The sequence below is a fragment of the Hyperolius riggenbachi genome, chromosome 1 (assembly GCF_040937935.1).
Source record: "Hyperolius riggenbachi isolate aHypRig1 chromosome 1, aHypRig1.pri, whole genome shotgun sequence".
Lineage (NCBI taxonomy): Eukaryota > Metazoa > Chordata > Amphibia > Anura > Hyperoliidae > Hyperolius > Hyperolius riggenbachi.
In genome coordinates, this window is record NC_090646.1 from 301,824,175 (window position 1) to 301,841,673 (window position 17,499).

The 17,499-nt window shown below is 42.6% G+C and overlaps 1 protein-coding gene across 5 annotated transcripts in view; it reads right to left on the reverse strand.

Annotated features, from left to right (window-relative positions):
* The window catches only part of TJP3 (tight junction protein 3), a 628,414-nt gene that overhangs the window by 21,791 nt on the left and 589,124 nt on the right, over positions 1–17,499 (reverse strand). For all 5 annotated transcript variants that reach the window (XM_068233793.1, XM_068233794.1, XM_068233796.1 and 2 more), the window contains 3 exons: positions 13,304–13,404; positions 5,523–5,882; positions 4,000–4,052 (listed from right to left, as the gene is read on the reverse strand). In XM_068233793.1, coding sequence (XP_068089894.1) covers positions 4,000–4,052; positions 5,523–5,882; positions 13,304–13,404 — 514 coding nt within the window. The remainder of the gene's footprint in view (positions 1–3,999; positions 4,053–5,522; positions 5,883–13,303; positions 13,405–17,499) is intronic.

A 17,499-nucleotide genomic window follows, 5' to 3' on the forward strand; every position in this document is an offset into this window, starting at 1 on the left:
TCATCCCCTACTTCTCCAGTCCCTCCAGTCCATGGGCATTCACGATCTCGCCCTGACCTGGCTTTCAGCCTACCTCTCCAACTGCTCCTTCATGACCGCCTTCAATGAATCCTCGTCCACCCCCAACCACCTCTCGGTGGGAGTCCCCAAAGGTTCGGTCCTTGGCCCCCTACTGTTCACCCTATACACATCCTCCATTGGCAAGGTTATCTCCTCCATGGGGTTTAACTATCATCTGTATGCAGATGACACCCAGATCTACCTCCACACCCCTGACATATCCACCACTACCATGGACAAGGTCTCCTCCTGCCTATCAGCCATCTCCTCCTGAATGTCCGCAAGGTTCTTGAAACTAAATCTAGACAAAACGGAATGTATGATCTTCCCACCCGGCCATCCATGAACCTCCCAGATGTGCATGTCACTGTAAACCACACTACCATTCACCCTACCTCTCAAGCCCGCTGTCTGGGTGTCACCCTGGTCTCCGCACTCTCCTTCACTCCCCACATCCAAAACCTCACAAAGTCCTGCAACTTCCACCTTCATAACATCTGTAAGATTCGCCCTTTCCTGACCTCTGCCACCACCAAAGTACTCATTCATGCCCTCATAATTTCCTGCCTTGACTCTGCAATGCCCTGCTGTCTGGTCTCCCTATGACCCGAACAGCCCCACTGCAGTCCATCATGAATGTGACAGCCAGAATAATCCACTTCTCCCATCGCTCCACCACGACGGATCCCCTCCTTGAATCCCTCCACTGGCTTCCTATCCAGTCCAGAATCAGATTCAAGATACTGTGTCTGACCTACAAATCTGTCCACAAAACCTGTCCAACCTACATTTCCGATCTTACTCAGAGGTACACACCTAGCCGCTCACTCCGCTCTTCCAATGAACTTCGCCTAACTGCCCCCCGCATCACCCAGTCCCATGCACGCCTCCAGGACTTCTCAAGAGCTGCTCCAACACTATGGAACTCCCTACCTCCACCCATTAGGGCAGCCCCCTCCTTCAACATCTTCAAGAAGGCCCTTAAAACTCACCTTTTCACTCTGGCCTACTACCCCTCACAAGTGCTCTAAACCCACAGTTGAACTCTGATCCCCTACCTTTTGTCTCCTTATCTCTCCCTCTAGATTGTAAGCCTTTGGGCAGGGTCCTCCTCCTTTTGTGTCCTACCTGATCATGCACCTCCATTACTGTGAACCCATGCTATGCATCTGAGTGAACCTAGCTTGCCTAATCTCCATGCTCCCCTCGAGTGACTGACTAAGCATTACCCAGTACTCATACTGTGCTGCATGATCTGGTTTCCTTGTATTCATGTATTGTCATTTTGCTGTATGTCACCCCTAAATATTGTCTGTAACCTAAACTAATGTCCAGCACTGCGTAATATGTTGGCGCTTTATAAATACAATAAAATAAATAATTGGCTTCCCCCTAAAAATTGGCCCTAGACTATGATACATGCACTACACAATACATATATAGATATAGGACTATGGTAGGGACTAGATTGTGACCCCCTCTGAGGGACAGTTCGTGACAAGACAACATACTCTGTACAGCGCTGCGTAATATGTCAATGCTATATAAATAAATCCTTATCTTTCTATATCTTTTTTATTATGAGGCATGTGCACTTAAATTCCTACAATTTTTTCGTCATCAAATCAATCAAGAGATGTGTGGATTCTGTTAGTTTGTGGGTTCCCTTGCCTGCTCTTCTCTTTTCACACTTTGCTTTCTTTGTGTAGGCCTCTTGCACACTGCAAGCGATTCCGATTCAGATTCCGCGTTTTAATCAGTTTTTACATCCGATTCCGATTTGCAGTGTGCTCCCTGCACACTGCAAATCGGAATCTGAATCGGATGTAAAAACTGATTAAAAAGCGGAATCTGAATCGGAATCACTTGCAGTGTGCAAGAGGCCGCAGTTTTTTTTTCCTGCCTTTCCTTTTTCCTCTATCCCTGTAGCTGACTGCTATTTGGACTCCTTTAGAAAAATACTGTACTGTAGTTTATTTTTACTTTTTCTCTCTCCACTTTCTGATTATTCCTCCTTACTTTTTAGTACTTTCAAATGTAAGTGTAGCAGTCTTCTCAGGGGGTAAGTGAATCAGCCCATGGAAGATCTGACCTTTGGCTTATCAGAATCATTTATTTTTACCAAGCATGACTGGGTCCTGCCCGGAATTGGGTTTGGCACAATACATAGCTCAAGTAGAAGGTAGAGATGGATGGATAAGCGAACAAGCATACACTTAAAGAGAACCCGAGGTGTGTTTAAAGAATGTTATCTGCATACAGAGGCTGGATCTGCCTATACAGCCCAGCCTCTGTTGCTATCCCAAACCCCCCTAAGGTCCCCCTGCACTCTGCAATCCCTCATAAATCACAGCCATGCTGTGAGGCTGTGTTTACATCTGTAGTGTCAGTCTCGGCTGCTCCCCCGCCTCCTGCATAGCTCCGGTCCCTGCCCCATCCCTTCCCTCCAATCAGCAGGGAGGGAAGGGATGCAGGCGGGTACCGGAGTTCTGCAGGAGGCGGGGAGAGCAGCAGACTGACACTATAGAGATAAACACAGCCAGCTCTGACAATCTGTTTGTCAGCAGCGTGGCTGTGATTTATGAGGGATTGCAGAGTGCAGGGGGACCTTAGGGGGGTTTGGAATAGCAACAGAGGCTGGGCTGTATAGGCAGATCCAGCCTCTGTATGCAGATAACATTCTTCAAACCCACCTCGGGTTCTCTTTAAAGAAAAGAGCAACAAGAGCTAAAATGTACATCATACATAAACAGTTCCAAAATTGAGACATATAAAAGACCAATCTGTTAGCCTTGTGGACAGGTTGACTGGTTGGCCGAAACACAGCCCAGGCCGCAGCTTATTGTGGGGGAAATAATGTGGAGAGAGTTCAGGAGGCTGACAGCGAGGGGGGAAAAAAAATGTTTCTATGTCTAGCAGTCCTGGTGGAGATTGCCCAAAGTCTCTGGCCTGGGAGCAGACTGAGGCCTCGTTCACATCTAAAATCGTAATCGCAAACGCAAGCGTTTTGCAATTTTGTGTGTCTTTTTCCCTACCAGCGCTCCACTGTGCGCTACGTTTTTGGTAAAAGCGCTTTTCTAAGCACTTTTCCAGAGCGGTTTTGTCATTCACTCATGGTGCAAGTCAGGAAGTGAACTATTTGACACGGAAAAGAATAAATACAATGTATTTATTCTAAAGAACACGAATGCAATCGCCGCATAAAGCGGTTTTGTGAGCGTTAAGCGCTCTTCCTATACCTTCCATTATAGCAAAAACACCCCAAAAATGGTACCGGCACCGCTTTTTGGACCGCAAAGCAGACACAACATGCTGATAGGAACCTTTGCGCTGGAAAAAAAAGCAAACACCCCCTTAGTGTGAACGAGCCCTGAAGTAGCGTTGGCCTTGGTGAGAGGGATCATTGGCAATCCTCAGCGCTCTAGAGCGCAACCTGGTATTTTATAGGGGGGCCAGTAGTCCCAATGATCCGCCGACCTGATGACCCCCTGCAGTTTGTGCCTGTCACGAGTTGGTGGCGTCAGCATACGAGACCAAGATAAAGGAGCAGAGGATCTAACCGGACTAACCGTCAAATACAGTGGCAGATCTCCTGAACACGAATTGCAGACCATGAAAGGTCTGTGTAAATGTAAAAAAACTTAATATATCAGAACAGTGATGAAAAGTTTAACAGATCATCATGTCTCTATGTGGAAGCTGGAAGAACCAGATTTAATGTCACAGTGACATGGCTGCTGATTACATTTCAGAGTGTAGCCCTGAAATTGAAAACAAGAACAATTCTATTTAGGATTATTTTCACTTTACTTCACAGTGTTAATTTTGCGCCTACATTTAAGCTCATCACATTGCATATACAGCTACAGTTTAAACAAAACTTTATTTAACTTCTAAAATCAAAGCATGTGAAAAGTATAAATATTCATATTACTGTACCTTGTGGCAATGACATGCCCCAGGTGGTTATTCTGAGGCTTCATCTCTGTTTCCTACAAAATACATATAGAAGTAAACATTTGTTTCCCAAATAAGTAAGTAATACAAACATAATTATCGACAAAAAGGCATACCCAGGGCCAGATTTACAACTCAGGAGTCTGTAGGCACAGGTGTTCTGTCACCATAAGCTCCGCCCCTCGACGCAAGACACACACCCAATTAAATATATTTTGAACTGTTATCCCAGCCTCATGTCACTATCTGTATTTAGAATCTCACAGCCTAATCAACACGAAGGCCACGGATCGGGAAAGTGGCACACATACTCACATCGGGCACAGTGAAACATACAGTTTATTGTACTGTGAAGCATGGTTTGAGAATGCTTTGCAGCAGGTCCTGGTTAGCTCATCTGCACAGAACCCACCATGAATTCTACCTTGTATGAGACAGTGCACTTAAGGAACATGTGAGACCATTTAGAAAATTCAATCTGAAGCAGAACTGGATCCTGCAACATAATGACCCAAAACATTCCAATAAATACACCAAGAACAGACTGAAAACTAAGAAATGAAGAGTTCTGCTGTGGGGTGACTTGAAATGGATTGTATATGCAAAAAACTCCTCAAACATCTCACAGCTGAAATAATTCTGCCCTTAGGAATGGGGCAACATTTCCATTTGTTTAATGAGCATATCAAGGTTATTTTGTGCCGTTTACCTGCAATTAAATCAATATTTTCCAGTGATAAATAAAAGCAAGTTTAGACCTTGATATGTGAACATTTCTTGTTCCAGAACTGAAAATGTGATGGGGAATTCTAACAATTACTATATCCTGTCAGACGGTACCCCAGTTTGAGTGTTCTTTCAATAGCAGAGACTGTACTCACTGACAACTTGACTTTCTTCGCAATTTATCTGCAGGAAAGACATACATCTAAATGTTATGGAGGTCTGTCTCTCCTTTTTCTCACTATTTTTGTAGCAACACACTACATTGTGCAGTACAATAGTGAATAATATGGGGTTGGGACACCTATACAAATTGGTAGCAACAACTTTCAAGGCTTATTATTATTATTATTATTTAGTATTTATATAGCGCCGACATATTACGCAGCGCTGTACAGTGTGTATATATATATATATATATATATATATATATATATATATATATATATATATATCGTCACTAACTGTCCCTCAAAGGAGCTCACAATCTAATCCCTACTTGATCAACCTCCATCGCTGCAAAACTGTATGTTATCCCAATTCTTATTCATGCAAAACATTATTTTTGTACAACTCTGAAATGTACATTATTTTCTAATTTTGGGTAACCTCACCTTTACTTACTTTTTTTTTTTTTTTAACCTCTGGCAACTCACCACTTGCCTTTATACCATTTCAAGTTATACAATGGACTTATACTGCTTGAATTTCAATAAAATATTGAAAAAGTGGAGTGTTTACTGTATACATGCATGAAATTATATTTTATTGTTATAGTTTACCTGTAGAAGACTGTAGCCTACTTTAAGTGGGGACTGACTGGTGTGAGAACACTGTTCATCTGGTGACTGAACTCCGCTATAGGAAACATCAAAAGATTGGTGGCTTCTGTAAGAAGTATCAGATAATGAATTTACAGTGGTGAAGTGGTGCGTTGGTAAATAGTCAACCACGGGCTCTGAAGAGCGGGCTAGTGCAGGCTCCTGAAACTCCTCCTCCAACTCATTGTCAGTGTAAGCTCCACCTTCACCATCAGTCTCCTCATAATCACTGTTGGCACGACTGTCACAGCTCAGATAATCTGTAGATTTAACTGTGGATTCATTCATAAGTTCTAATGGCTCGGTGACAGGAGATTCAGCCTGAATGAAAAGAAAGCCAATGATAAAAACTCCACTGACATAGTAATTCTTCTGCAAAATGTTGTAGGAAAGTCCCTTACAGATTTAATATTACAGTTTCCATTTGGTCAGTTTCAGCGAAACAATACAGGGAAAAAAAATTACTTGATAAGAGGAGTTTCTAATGTTTGCTCTCCAGTCTCCCCTCACCAAGGAGCTATGCACTACAGTTTGTTGTATTATCAGGTAATGCAAATCCCATCAAAACCACCCATTTAAAGTGAATGGGAACCGCATTTTAAAAAAAATGAAGCAAATACTTACCTAAGGAGAGGGAAAGGTCTGGGTCGTATAGAGCCTTCCGTCTCCTCTCTCGGTGCTCTCTATCCTGTGCTGGCTCCCCCCCCCCCCCCCCGTTTCAATCCCCCACCGAAAGGGTATTTGGAAGTCTTCGGGAGCCGTGTCCTCCCGAAGACGTGCGGCTCCATACTGCACAGACGTGAGCGTGCAATAGAGCGTGCTTGCGCAGGTGCAGTACAGGGCCGCCCTTCTTCAGGAGCACTCGGGCTCCCTGAAGTCTTCTGAACCCTCCTTCGGATGGGTAAAGGCCGAGCCAGCAGTGGTACGAGGGGACCAGGAGAGGAGCGGGAAGGCTCTATAGGACCCGGAGCCTTCCCTCTCCTTGGGTAAGTATCTGTCTCATTTTTTTAAATGCGGTTCCCATTCACTTTAAGCACCCTCGTATGTAGCTTGATTGAACAGTCAAAATAAGAAGTCAGGCTTACAATCCACATGATTTTTGTAAGCCTACAGCTTTTTTTGAAATTGTACTTTTTAGAATGACAGTCTGATTCAGCCTTAGTTCACTCATACTTTTGCACTGTATAAGAAGGGGCAAGTGTAAACAAAGGGATACATACTTGGGAATTCATTGAGTGGTATTTATAATTTATTAGTTTTACTTAAGGTAGCCACACACTATACAATAAAATGATGTGATTTTACAGCAATATGATAAATATGATTGGATCGCCCGAAAAAAAAAAAAAGTTTTTTTCATTCGACTGAAAAATCAGATCGGATTTCCGTTTTTTTCTGATTTTTATCGAACCGGAATGCTGGAAATTTTTCTTCAATTTTTCTAAAGATTGTATGGTGTGTGTTAGATTGTCAATTTATTAATATACACACCCTATCAATTTTCTCAGTTTCCAATAATTTTTACCATAATTGGGGAAAAATTGAACATGTGTGTAGTACATTGGTCATATTTTTGAAATGTTAAAATCAGTCAGAAAAATTGATTGCTACTCTTAAATTGAACAGATATTTAAAAAACTGTATGATGTGTGGCCACCTTTAAAGGGAACCTAAACTGACAGGGATATGGATGTTTTCTTTTAAACAATAATAGTTGACTGGCAGTCCTGCTTATCTCTGACTGCAATAAAGGCTGAATCACAGACCTGAAACAAGCATGCAGCTAATCCAGTATGACTTCAGTCAGAGCCCCTGATCTGCATGCTTATTGAAGGGCTGTGGCTGAAAGCATTAGAAACACAGGATCAACAGGAGAGTCAGGCAACTGGTATCATTTTAAAAGGAAAAATCCATATCCTTCTCAGTTTAGGTTCCCTTTAATTAATCTTACATACAATTTATTTTGATTTTATATGCATTTTAAAGGGAATAATAAGAAAAAAAAGAAAAAAAAATCATGATTTCTCAGTTTTCAGCCATTATAGTTTTAAAATGATACGTTTTATTTGCTCATTTGTTCTGGTTATTACAACTTTTAAATTGTGTCCCTAGTACAATGTATGGCAATAATAATTTATTTGGAAATAAAGGTATTTTTTCTATACAGTACTATATATGTTTTTATACTATATTCAATAATTACAAGCCTTTATTTACAAAAAAAGTAATATACTCTCATGACATACATATTAAAAACACCCTAAGGTAGCCATTTATGTTTTTTTAAATTATTTTTTTTTTTACAATTTTTTTTTATTTTGGTGACTATAGGGTAGGGGTGAAAAGGGTTAAAAATGAACTAAACATGTATGTATTTTTTTTATTTATAATCGTGTATGTGGATGCATTTTCACTTTTTGGCCACAAGATGGCACTACACTTAATTTCCAAGTACTGTAAACAGGTTCAAGGAAGTACTGTTTACTTTCACTTTTGGTAATAACAGCCTGCGTCTTGCTGATTTATCATTCAGCACTCGCTGGCTCTTATTCATCAGACACTGTGATCGGGTTTGGGAGCAAGCTGTTCCCATTCATCAATCACGGAATGGGGGGATTGTGAAAAAGCAGCAGCGGTGATTGGGAAGAGCAAGGTAAATAAACGAGTTTGGCTATTTACGCCCCTAGTGTGCAAGTGACGTTTCCAGGGGTGTAAATATGCGTACCAGCGGTTGGGAAACTGCTTATTAACCACTGGGGCTTAACAAGAGTTGCACGGTTTATTATGACCAGAAGATATGGCAGTGCACACAGTTTTTCAACGTGTTTAATGCTGAAATCTATTGAAAATATGTGTACAGTGTGTGGAGGGATTTGAGCAGATAGATCCCTCTCTGATCACATAATGATCTGAGAGGGATCTATCTGCTGGCCACTTCAACCAGTGTATGGCCAGCTTAACAGTGCATACACATCCACATTTTGATTGGCCACATTTTGAATTGATTGGCAGTGCATACACATTTTGATTGGCCAATCACTGATCAATATTACCATCTCCATGTAGAATGGGAGTCAACAGATTGTGAATACTATAAAAAGATTGTGTAGATAAGCTCTGACAATGAATCAAAGTGGTTAAATTGGCCAATTAACCACTTCCCGACCACCGAACGCACAGGGGCGGCCGGGAAGTGGAGCCCGCAAGGACCAGCTCACCCACAGAGGCGGCGGTCCTTGTAAGGGCATGGGCGGAGCGTGACGCGATCCTCCGCCGGCGCCTGTCTTCGCTCACCCGCCGCAACATCCCGCTGGCCGTACGGAAGCGCCGGCGGGATGTTAACCCCGCGATCGCTGCATACAAAGTGCATTAGGGGTTCCTATACTGCCCTGGCATTTTAGGGGCCCTAAACCGGGAGGAGTAGTCTAGAAAACAAATGCCTCAAAATGACCTGTGATTAGGACGTTGGGCCCCTTAGCGCACCTAGGCTGCAAAAAAGTGTCACACATGTGGTATCGCCGTACTCAGGAGAAGTAGTATAATGTGTTTTGGGGTGTATTTTTACACATACCCATGCTGGGTGGGAGAAATCTCTCTGTAAATGGACAATTGTGTGTAAAAAAAATCAAACAATTGTCATTTACAGAGATATTTCTCCCACCCAGCATGGGTATGTGTAAAAATACACCCCAAAACACATTATACTACTTCTCCTGAGTACGGCGGTACCACATATGTGGCAATTTTTTACACCCTAAGTACGCTAAGGGGCCCAAAGTCCAATGAGTACCTTTAGGATTTCACAGGTCATTTTGCGACATTTGGTTTCAAGACTACTCCCCACGGTTTAGGGCCCCTAAAATGCCAGGGCAGTATAGGAACCCCACAAATGACCCCATTCTAGAAAGAAGACACCCAAACGTATTCTGTTAGGAGTATGGTGAGTTCATAGAAGATTTTATTTTTTGTCACAAGTTAGTGGAAAATGACACTTTGTGAAAAAAAACAATAAAAATCAATTTCCGCTAACTTGTGACAAAAAATAAAATCTTCTATGAACTCACCGTACTACTAACAGAATACCTTGGGGTGTCTTCTTTCTAAAATGGAGTCATTTGTGGGGTTCCTATACTGTCCTGGCATTTTAGGGGCCCTAAACCGTGAGGAGTAGTCTTGAAACAAAAATGACCTGTGAAATCCTAAAGGTACTCATTGGACTTTAGGCCCCTTAGCGCAGTTAGGCTGCAAAAAAGTGCCAATCATGTGGTATCGCTGTACTCGGGAGAAGTAGTATAATGTGTTTTGGGGTGTATTTTTACACATACCCATGCTGGGTGGGAGAAATACCTCTGTAAATGACAATCTTTTGATTTTTTTACACACAATTGTCCATTTACAGAGTTATTTCTCCCACCCAGCATGGGTATGTGTAAAAATACATCCCAAAACACATTATACTACTTCTCCTGAGTACGGCGATACCACGTGTGGCACTTTTTTGCACCCTAACTGCGCTAAGGGGCCCAAAGTCCAATGAGTACCTTTAGGATTTCACAGGTCATTTTGAGAAATTTCGTTTCAAGACTACTCCTCACGGTTTAGGGCCCCTAAAATGCCAGGACAGTATAGGAACCCCACAAATGACTCCATTTTAGAAAGAAGACACCCCAAGGTATTCTGTTAGTAGTACGGTGAGTTCATAGAAGATTTTATTTTTTGTCACAAGTTAGCGGAAATTGATTTTTATTGTTTTTTTTTCACAAAGTGTCATTTTCCGCTAACTTGTGACAAAAAATAAAATCTTCTATGAACTCACCGTACTACTAACGGAATACCTTGGGGTGTCTTCTTTCTAAAATTGGGTCATTTGTGGGGTTCCTATACTGTCCTGGCATTTTAGGGGCCCTAAACCGTGAGGAGTAGTCTTGAAACGAAATTTCTCAAAATGACCTGTGAAATCCTAAAGGTACTCATTGGACTTTGGGCCCCTTAGCGCAGTTAGGGTGCAAAAAAGTGCCACACATGTGGTATCGCCGTACTCAGGAGAAGTAGTATAATGTGTTTTGGGGTGTATTTTTACACATACCCATGCTGAGTGGGAGAAAGATCTCTATAAATGGACAATTGTGTGTAAAAAAAATTAAAAAATTGTCATTTACAGAGATATTTCTCCCACCCAGCATCGGTATGTGTAAAAATACACCCCAAAACACATTATACTACTTCTCCTGAGTACGGCAATACCACATGTGTGGCACTTTTTTGCAGCCTAACTGCGCTAAGGGGCCCAAAGTCCAATGAGCACCTTTAGGCTTTACAGGGGTGCTTACAAATTAGCACCCCCCAAAATGCGAGGACAGTAAACACACCCCACAAATGACCCCATTTTGGAAAGTAGACACTTCAAGGTATTCAGATAGAGGCATGATGAGTCCGTGGCAGATTTCATTTTTTTTTGTCGCAAGTTAGAAGAAATGGAAACTTTTTTTTTTTTTTTGTCACAAAGTGTCATTTTCCGCTTACTTGTGACAAAATTAATATCTTCTATGAACTCACTATGCCTCTCAGTGAATACTTTGGGATGTCTTCTTTCCAAAATGGGGTCATTTGGGGGGTATTTATACTATCCTGGAATTCTAGCCCCTCATGAAAGATGTCAGTTGGTCAGAAAAGTCATAGATGCTTGAAAATGGGAAAATTCACTTTTTGCACCACAGTTTGTAAACGCTATAACTTTTACCCAAACCAATAAATATACACTGAATGGGTTTTTTTTAATCAAAATCATGTTTGTCCACATTTTTCGCGCTGCATGTATACAGAAATTTTACTTTATTTGAAAAATGTCAGCACAGAAAGTTAAAAAAATCATTTTGTTGCCAAAATTCATGTCTTTTTTGATGAATATAATAAAAAGTAAAAATCGCAGGAGCAATCAAATAGCACCAAAAGAAAGCTTTATTAGTGACAAGAAAAGGAGCCAAAATTCATTTAGGTGGTAGGTTGTATGAGCGAGCAATAAACCGTGAAAGCTGCAGTGGTCTGAATGGAAAAAAAGTGGCCGGTCCTTAAGGGGGGTAAAGCCCACGGTCCTCAAGTGGTTAAAATGGAATGTGTGTACCAATATCAACTTCTTCTGAGGCCATAATGGGTGAAGGCAATCGTTTGCTGTTTTAGCATTCTTGCTGTGTGCTGTACTCCCCGCTTCTTTGTATGTATGACTGCTTTGACAGCCATTGTGGTCTGGCTAAAGGCTGTAGCTGTCCTGTCCCCTATGCTAATACAGTACATTTATTTGATGGTCTGAATAGCACCGCTTGTCACTCCCTGGAGACCATAGACTGATTTATGTGCATGCGTGTGTTCCCTAGCAGGGATGATCGAGTTCATAGCTACTCCGATTCAAAGTGGTATAGCAGCTGTGACCACGGGAGATGGTGGTTAACTTACCCATAAGTCTGTAGGATCCTATGCATTTCATTCGCCTCACACGTCAAATGTTGACACGTTCCACGTCACTACCATGCTTCCTCCTTCCAGCCGGAAGGAGGAAGCGCGGTAGTGATGTGGAACGCAGCCAACACTTCGCATGTGAGGTGTTGACCCTCCATCTCCCACGGCCACAGCTGCTATAATTACCATTTCGAACACTAGTAGCTACGCACCCGTAGCTACTCAGAAGATCATCCCTGTTTCCTAGAGTGTTAGAAACCTGACAGTGCCTAAGCGTAACTCCCAGGCTATGAGCATGAAAGGTTTGCTTGCTTGGTAACTGGTATCCGGTAGGGGTAAACATTTAAAAATGGCGCAAGCAAATTTGGGTGCAGGGTGAATTTGGAAGCAGAAAGCTCACCCCTACTCCTGCAGAATCTGCTGTAGCAGACAGGATTGTGTCTGTAGCAGACAGGATTGTGTCAGGACATGGCTTGCTCCGCCCAGTCCCCGTCGAGTCACTCAGGCCTCCTCAAACCAGCCCCCACTCTTTTTCCCACAACCCTTAATAAAGGTGCACACACATGCACAGTAACTGTTTCCCTTAACAATCGTGCATAAATTGTTAGGACAACAGTTTGGGGCACAGCACAAGAGCTATACAGACACATTTCTCTGCTATATCAGACCAGCCTGTATTCAGGGGAGGAGGAGGAACAGCACATAAGCAATATTTGAAGTGGCTGTCTAAGCAAAAACACAATGTGGCATACTCACTAAATAGTGGTAAAATTGGCATTCACAGGCATCGTTACTTATGATAGTTGCGTATTAGCCCAGTGCATGTTATCCAAGTAATGTGCATGTTGCTAGTGTAACACGCCCTACGCAATGTGTGCTTCATATGCATGGCAATTTTACCTCTATTTAGTGAATATGTCCCAGTGTACTAGTGTGTCACTCATTTGATGGCACTGTGTAATGATCCAATGTGGAGGACTGAAATTTTCTCTGAGGCCATGATGAAACATAAGGATGGCCCTGCCAATGTCCGTTGGAGGAGGCATAGATTCCTTCAGGAAAAGGGACGTTGTGCCTGTTGCATCTTCCCTGTCCTGCTATTGTTTCCTATTTGAAGATCCAACATCTTTCCCTGAGATAAGGGGTGGGGGAACTTGCTATGAAAGCTGCAGGTTTACCTTTCTGAACAGGATTCTAAGACGTGTGGGGCTGAGTTGTTGTGAAAGGGAGGAATAGCACATTGGTAACTACTACAGTATGTACTTAGTTCTTGCTTCAACTATTTTTACCTTATCTTCAGTAGTCCATATTGGTCTCCCTTGCTCGGTTCGAATAATTTCTTTTAGACCTCGAAACCATGAATCACTTGCACCACTTAATTGAATGGTAGCTAAAATGAATTAAAACAATTTCCATATTAGCCCCTTCTTCCAGTACCATATTTCTAGTTCTACAATTACAATGCATTTTTACTACACCATTTTTACGGGCTAATAAAATTATTATTTAGTATTTTCTATAGCACTGACATCTTTTGCAGCGGTAATTATTATTTAGTATTTTATATAGCACTGATATCTTTTGCAGCGGTTCACAGAGAGAGAGAGAGAGAGAGAGAGAGAGAGAGAGAGTGAAAGAGTGAGAGAGTGAGAGAGTGAGAGTGAGAGAGTGCAAGTGTATACACACACATATACACAAAAAAAGTGGGATCAGCGCATCACCAGGCCGCCTCTGAATGGCCTCAGCTCAGAGATGCGCTGAGCCCCCCCAGAAACTGCAAACGCACCTTGAACCCAAACAGAGGCTCTGCATATACACCAATGGAAAACTATTAAGTGGGAGCAGCTGACCAGAAATAAATCAATCAAACATAGCAAAGAAATGAACAGCGCTACTTAAAAACAGATGAGTGCTTACCTGCAAAAAAGTGCACACCCCACTCATGGGATTCAAATACACAATGAGCATACACATGACCTGTCTACCACTACAAATTGCAAATTGTTAGCGGAAACTAACATCCTCCAAGTGGTAGACAGGTCATGTGTATGCTCATTGTGTATTTGAATCCCATGAGTGGGGTGTGCACTTTTTTGCAGGTAAGCACTCATCTGTTTTTAAGTAGCGCTGTTCATTTCTTTGCTATGTTTGATTGATTTATTTCTGGTCAGCTGCTCCCACTTAATAGTTTTCCCTTGGTGTATATGCAGAGCCTCTGTTTGGGTTCAAGGTGCGTTTGCAGTTTCTGGGGGGGCTCAGCGCATCTCTGAGCTGAGGCCATTCAGAGGCGGCCTGGTGATACGCTGATCCCACTTTTTTTGCGCAATTCTCAATTTTACTGGTAGTGCGCCCAGGCTATGCATATGCATAGGTAGAATTTAGTTAGTGTTAGGTCCCCTCCCATGGAGGAAAGACTTCTTCGACAGTGGGAGGGACAAGTACCTAACAAATTGCAAATCGTTAGCGGAAACTAACATCCTCCAAGTGGTAGACAGGTCATGTGTATGCTCATTGTGTATTTGAATCCCATGAGTGGGGTGTGCACTTTTTTGCAGGTAAGCACTCATCTGTTTTTAAGTAGCGCTGTTCATTTCTTTGCCACACATATACACAGGGTGGGCCATTTATATGGATATACCTTAATAAAACGGGAGTGGTTGGTGATATTAACTTCCTGTATATGTGAGGGGGAAAACTTTTCAAGATGGGTGGTGACAATGGCGGCCATTTTGAAGTAAGACATTTTGAATCCAACTTTTATTTTTTCAATAGGAAGAGGGTCATGTGACATCAAAGTTATTGGGAATTTCACAAGAAAAACAATGGTGTGCTTGGTTTTAGACTGGATGTGCTTATTTGGCTTTAGTCAAATTGATTGCATCAAAATGGTATGGTATTAGATAATTTCCATATAATATTTCCACCATCACTTATTTATTAAAATGTATAATGAAAGCAGAGAGCATTTCCAATGCTTAGATATAACGCATCTGTTGGCGGCCCAGAAAAAAGTTGCAGAATAGTTTTGGTGGTCATCAAGGGAGGGACCTCCTTACAAAAGAAGTCATTGCATTCAGAGGTACTGGAAGGCCTAAGGTTATTAATATCTGCTGGAAGAATAGCTCAGTAGATTCTCAAAACACAGGACATGATATATTAGAGAGATCAACAGTGCCACCTATTAAAACCATTTACAAAAAGGGATCATTCCCCAATTTGGTTTAGGTATGCCTGAGACACAGGGCCTTATCAAGTTCCAGGAGATAAAAGATTCCTTAGGTCTTACTAGGTAACAAGTTACTGGCAAAATCCAATTGCTGGAGACTTGCTGCCAAGGTTTGTGCGAGATTAGTCCACACATGCCCAGAAGGCCCCCCGCTGACATCACTGAGCCGTTTACTGGAGAAGATTGCGGCTTAACAGGCACTAAGGAGGAAGGCAAGGGACACATCCAGGCTTATGGGACTGGAGGAAGCCCCGGGTAAGTAAAAAATGGCAGCATGACTCATCTCTGAGTCTCTTTAATGGCCGTTGGGATTTGGCCCTTACCACTTGATAGCTGCATTGCCAGTATGGTCTCTTTTCAGGTAAACCCTGTGCATACATATGTTTGCACTCTCTTTGTGCTGTTGCTCTTTTTGGCTGCATATGTTCAACGTTATATCATTTTTTTAGCTTGTATTTTTTAATCATTTATTTGTGTTTATTCATTTGCATACTTTGGTTTTAAAGTGCACGACAGGTCCTGAGTTTTGTATTTACTATGTTGATTTTGACCCACCCCTCCCCTTGGATTACCAGTCTTCCAGTCCCCTTTTAGGGGCTGCTGTTTGGTGGCGTCTAGTACTCATATCCTATAATAAGTGTTTGGAATGCCATGTAGAAACCAGCTATGATGAAGGACTAGATTTGTCCCAAACATGTCAGCTGTGTGATACTTGTGGATTTTAATTTGGATATGTCCAGCAATAAAGAAGATACACGCGCATAATACACGTCATTGAGGGATAGAAGGGGAAGAGAACCGTGGCCAAAAGGCTTTACAGGTTAAATGTTTAAGGGCTAGCACAATAGGTGAAGGGAAGCTGTGTATGAGATGGTAAAAATGATGGTCAGTGGCCAAAGTGTCCTAGGCAGGAGAGTATGCTAGCTTGAAGAGGTGAGCTTTCAGGTTGCACCTTAAAAGGCTACGATTGGGTAAAGTAGCAGATGTGTTGAGGGAGTTCCAGAAGAGGGGAGATGATTGAGAGAAGTAAGTGAGAGAGTGAGAAATGGTGACCAGAGAGAAAGACAGAAGAATATTGTTATTTAAATAAGAAGGAGCTAGATTGTTAAGAGATTTGTAGGCAAGTGTCAGGATTTTGAATTGCATCCTATGTATAATTGGCAGCCAGTGAAGGGACTGACAGAGTGGGATAGGGCTGGAGAAGCGGGAGGAGAGGTGGACGAGTCGTGCAACAAAGTTCATGATGGACTGTAGCGGGGCCAAACAGTTAGCAGGGAGGCTACCGAGCAGAGATTTGCAATAGTCTAGTTGTGAAATAGTCAGGGCATGCACTAAAAGTTTAGGAGTATTCTGTGTGAGAAAAGGGAAGATGTGGGGGGGGGGGGGAGCCAGAGCCGGGCATGGTGCTATGAGGACGTATGTCGACAGAGCTCCGAGCCAGCAGCACTTTTTTATAAAATTAGCAAAACCAACGCCTCACAAATTGAAGCAGACGCGAGGGCACCGAGGAAAATTAAAAAGGGCAAAAAACAGAGCTGTAATGGATTGCGGAGACACCGCCGCACGGTCTGACAGCGAGGCGGCTGATTCCGCGTTTAGACCGGCGGTTTCTCCGCAGCAGCATGCGTCTGGTTTGTCTGAGCCTAGTAGTGCACACAGATGGAGAGCTACGCGCGTGCTAACAGGCAGGCCCTTTATGCCAATAGGAGAGGGATCAGCTGATCAGGACGATCAGCTGATCCCAGCGCAGAAGGCGATTGGTTGAATGGGACTGGGCGGCGCTGAGGAGCGCTCTGCTATATATACTTCTTGCCTGTCAGTTGCTGGTTGTCTGCCGTTGCGAATGCTTATGTGTTAGCACTCAGACCATAGTCAGATCCCTCAGTGTGTTAGAACCAGGTGGACCTGCGAATTCACACTTAGCCAGATTACTGTGTTATTACTGTGTTATTCTCTAGACCAGTTCCAGGGTGTTGAGACCACGGACCTCACACCCAAGATTAGGGATACTGTGTCATTGCTGTGTTATTTTTTAGACCAGTACCAGGGTGTTGAGACCACGGACCTCACACCCAAGATTAGGGATACTGTGTCATTGCTGTGTTATTCTTTAGATCAGTTCCTGAGTGTTGAGACCATGGACCTCACACTCTAGACTAGGCCTCTGCTTGATATCTGTTATGACCTATTGCTCTCTTGACTCTTCTCCTGCTCTCTGATTCGGTAACTTCGCATATCTGATTACCTGTTGCCAACCCT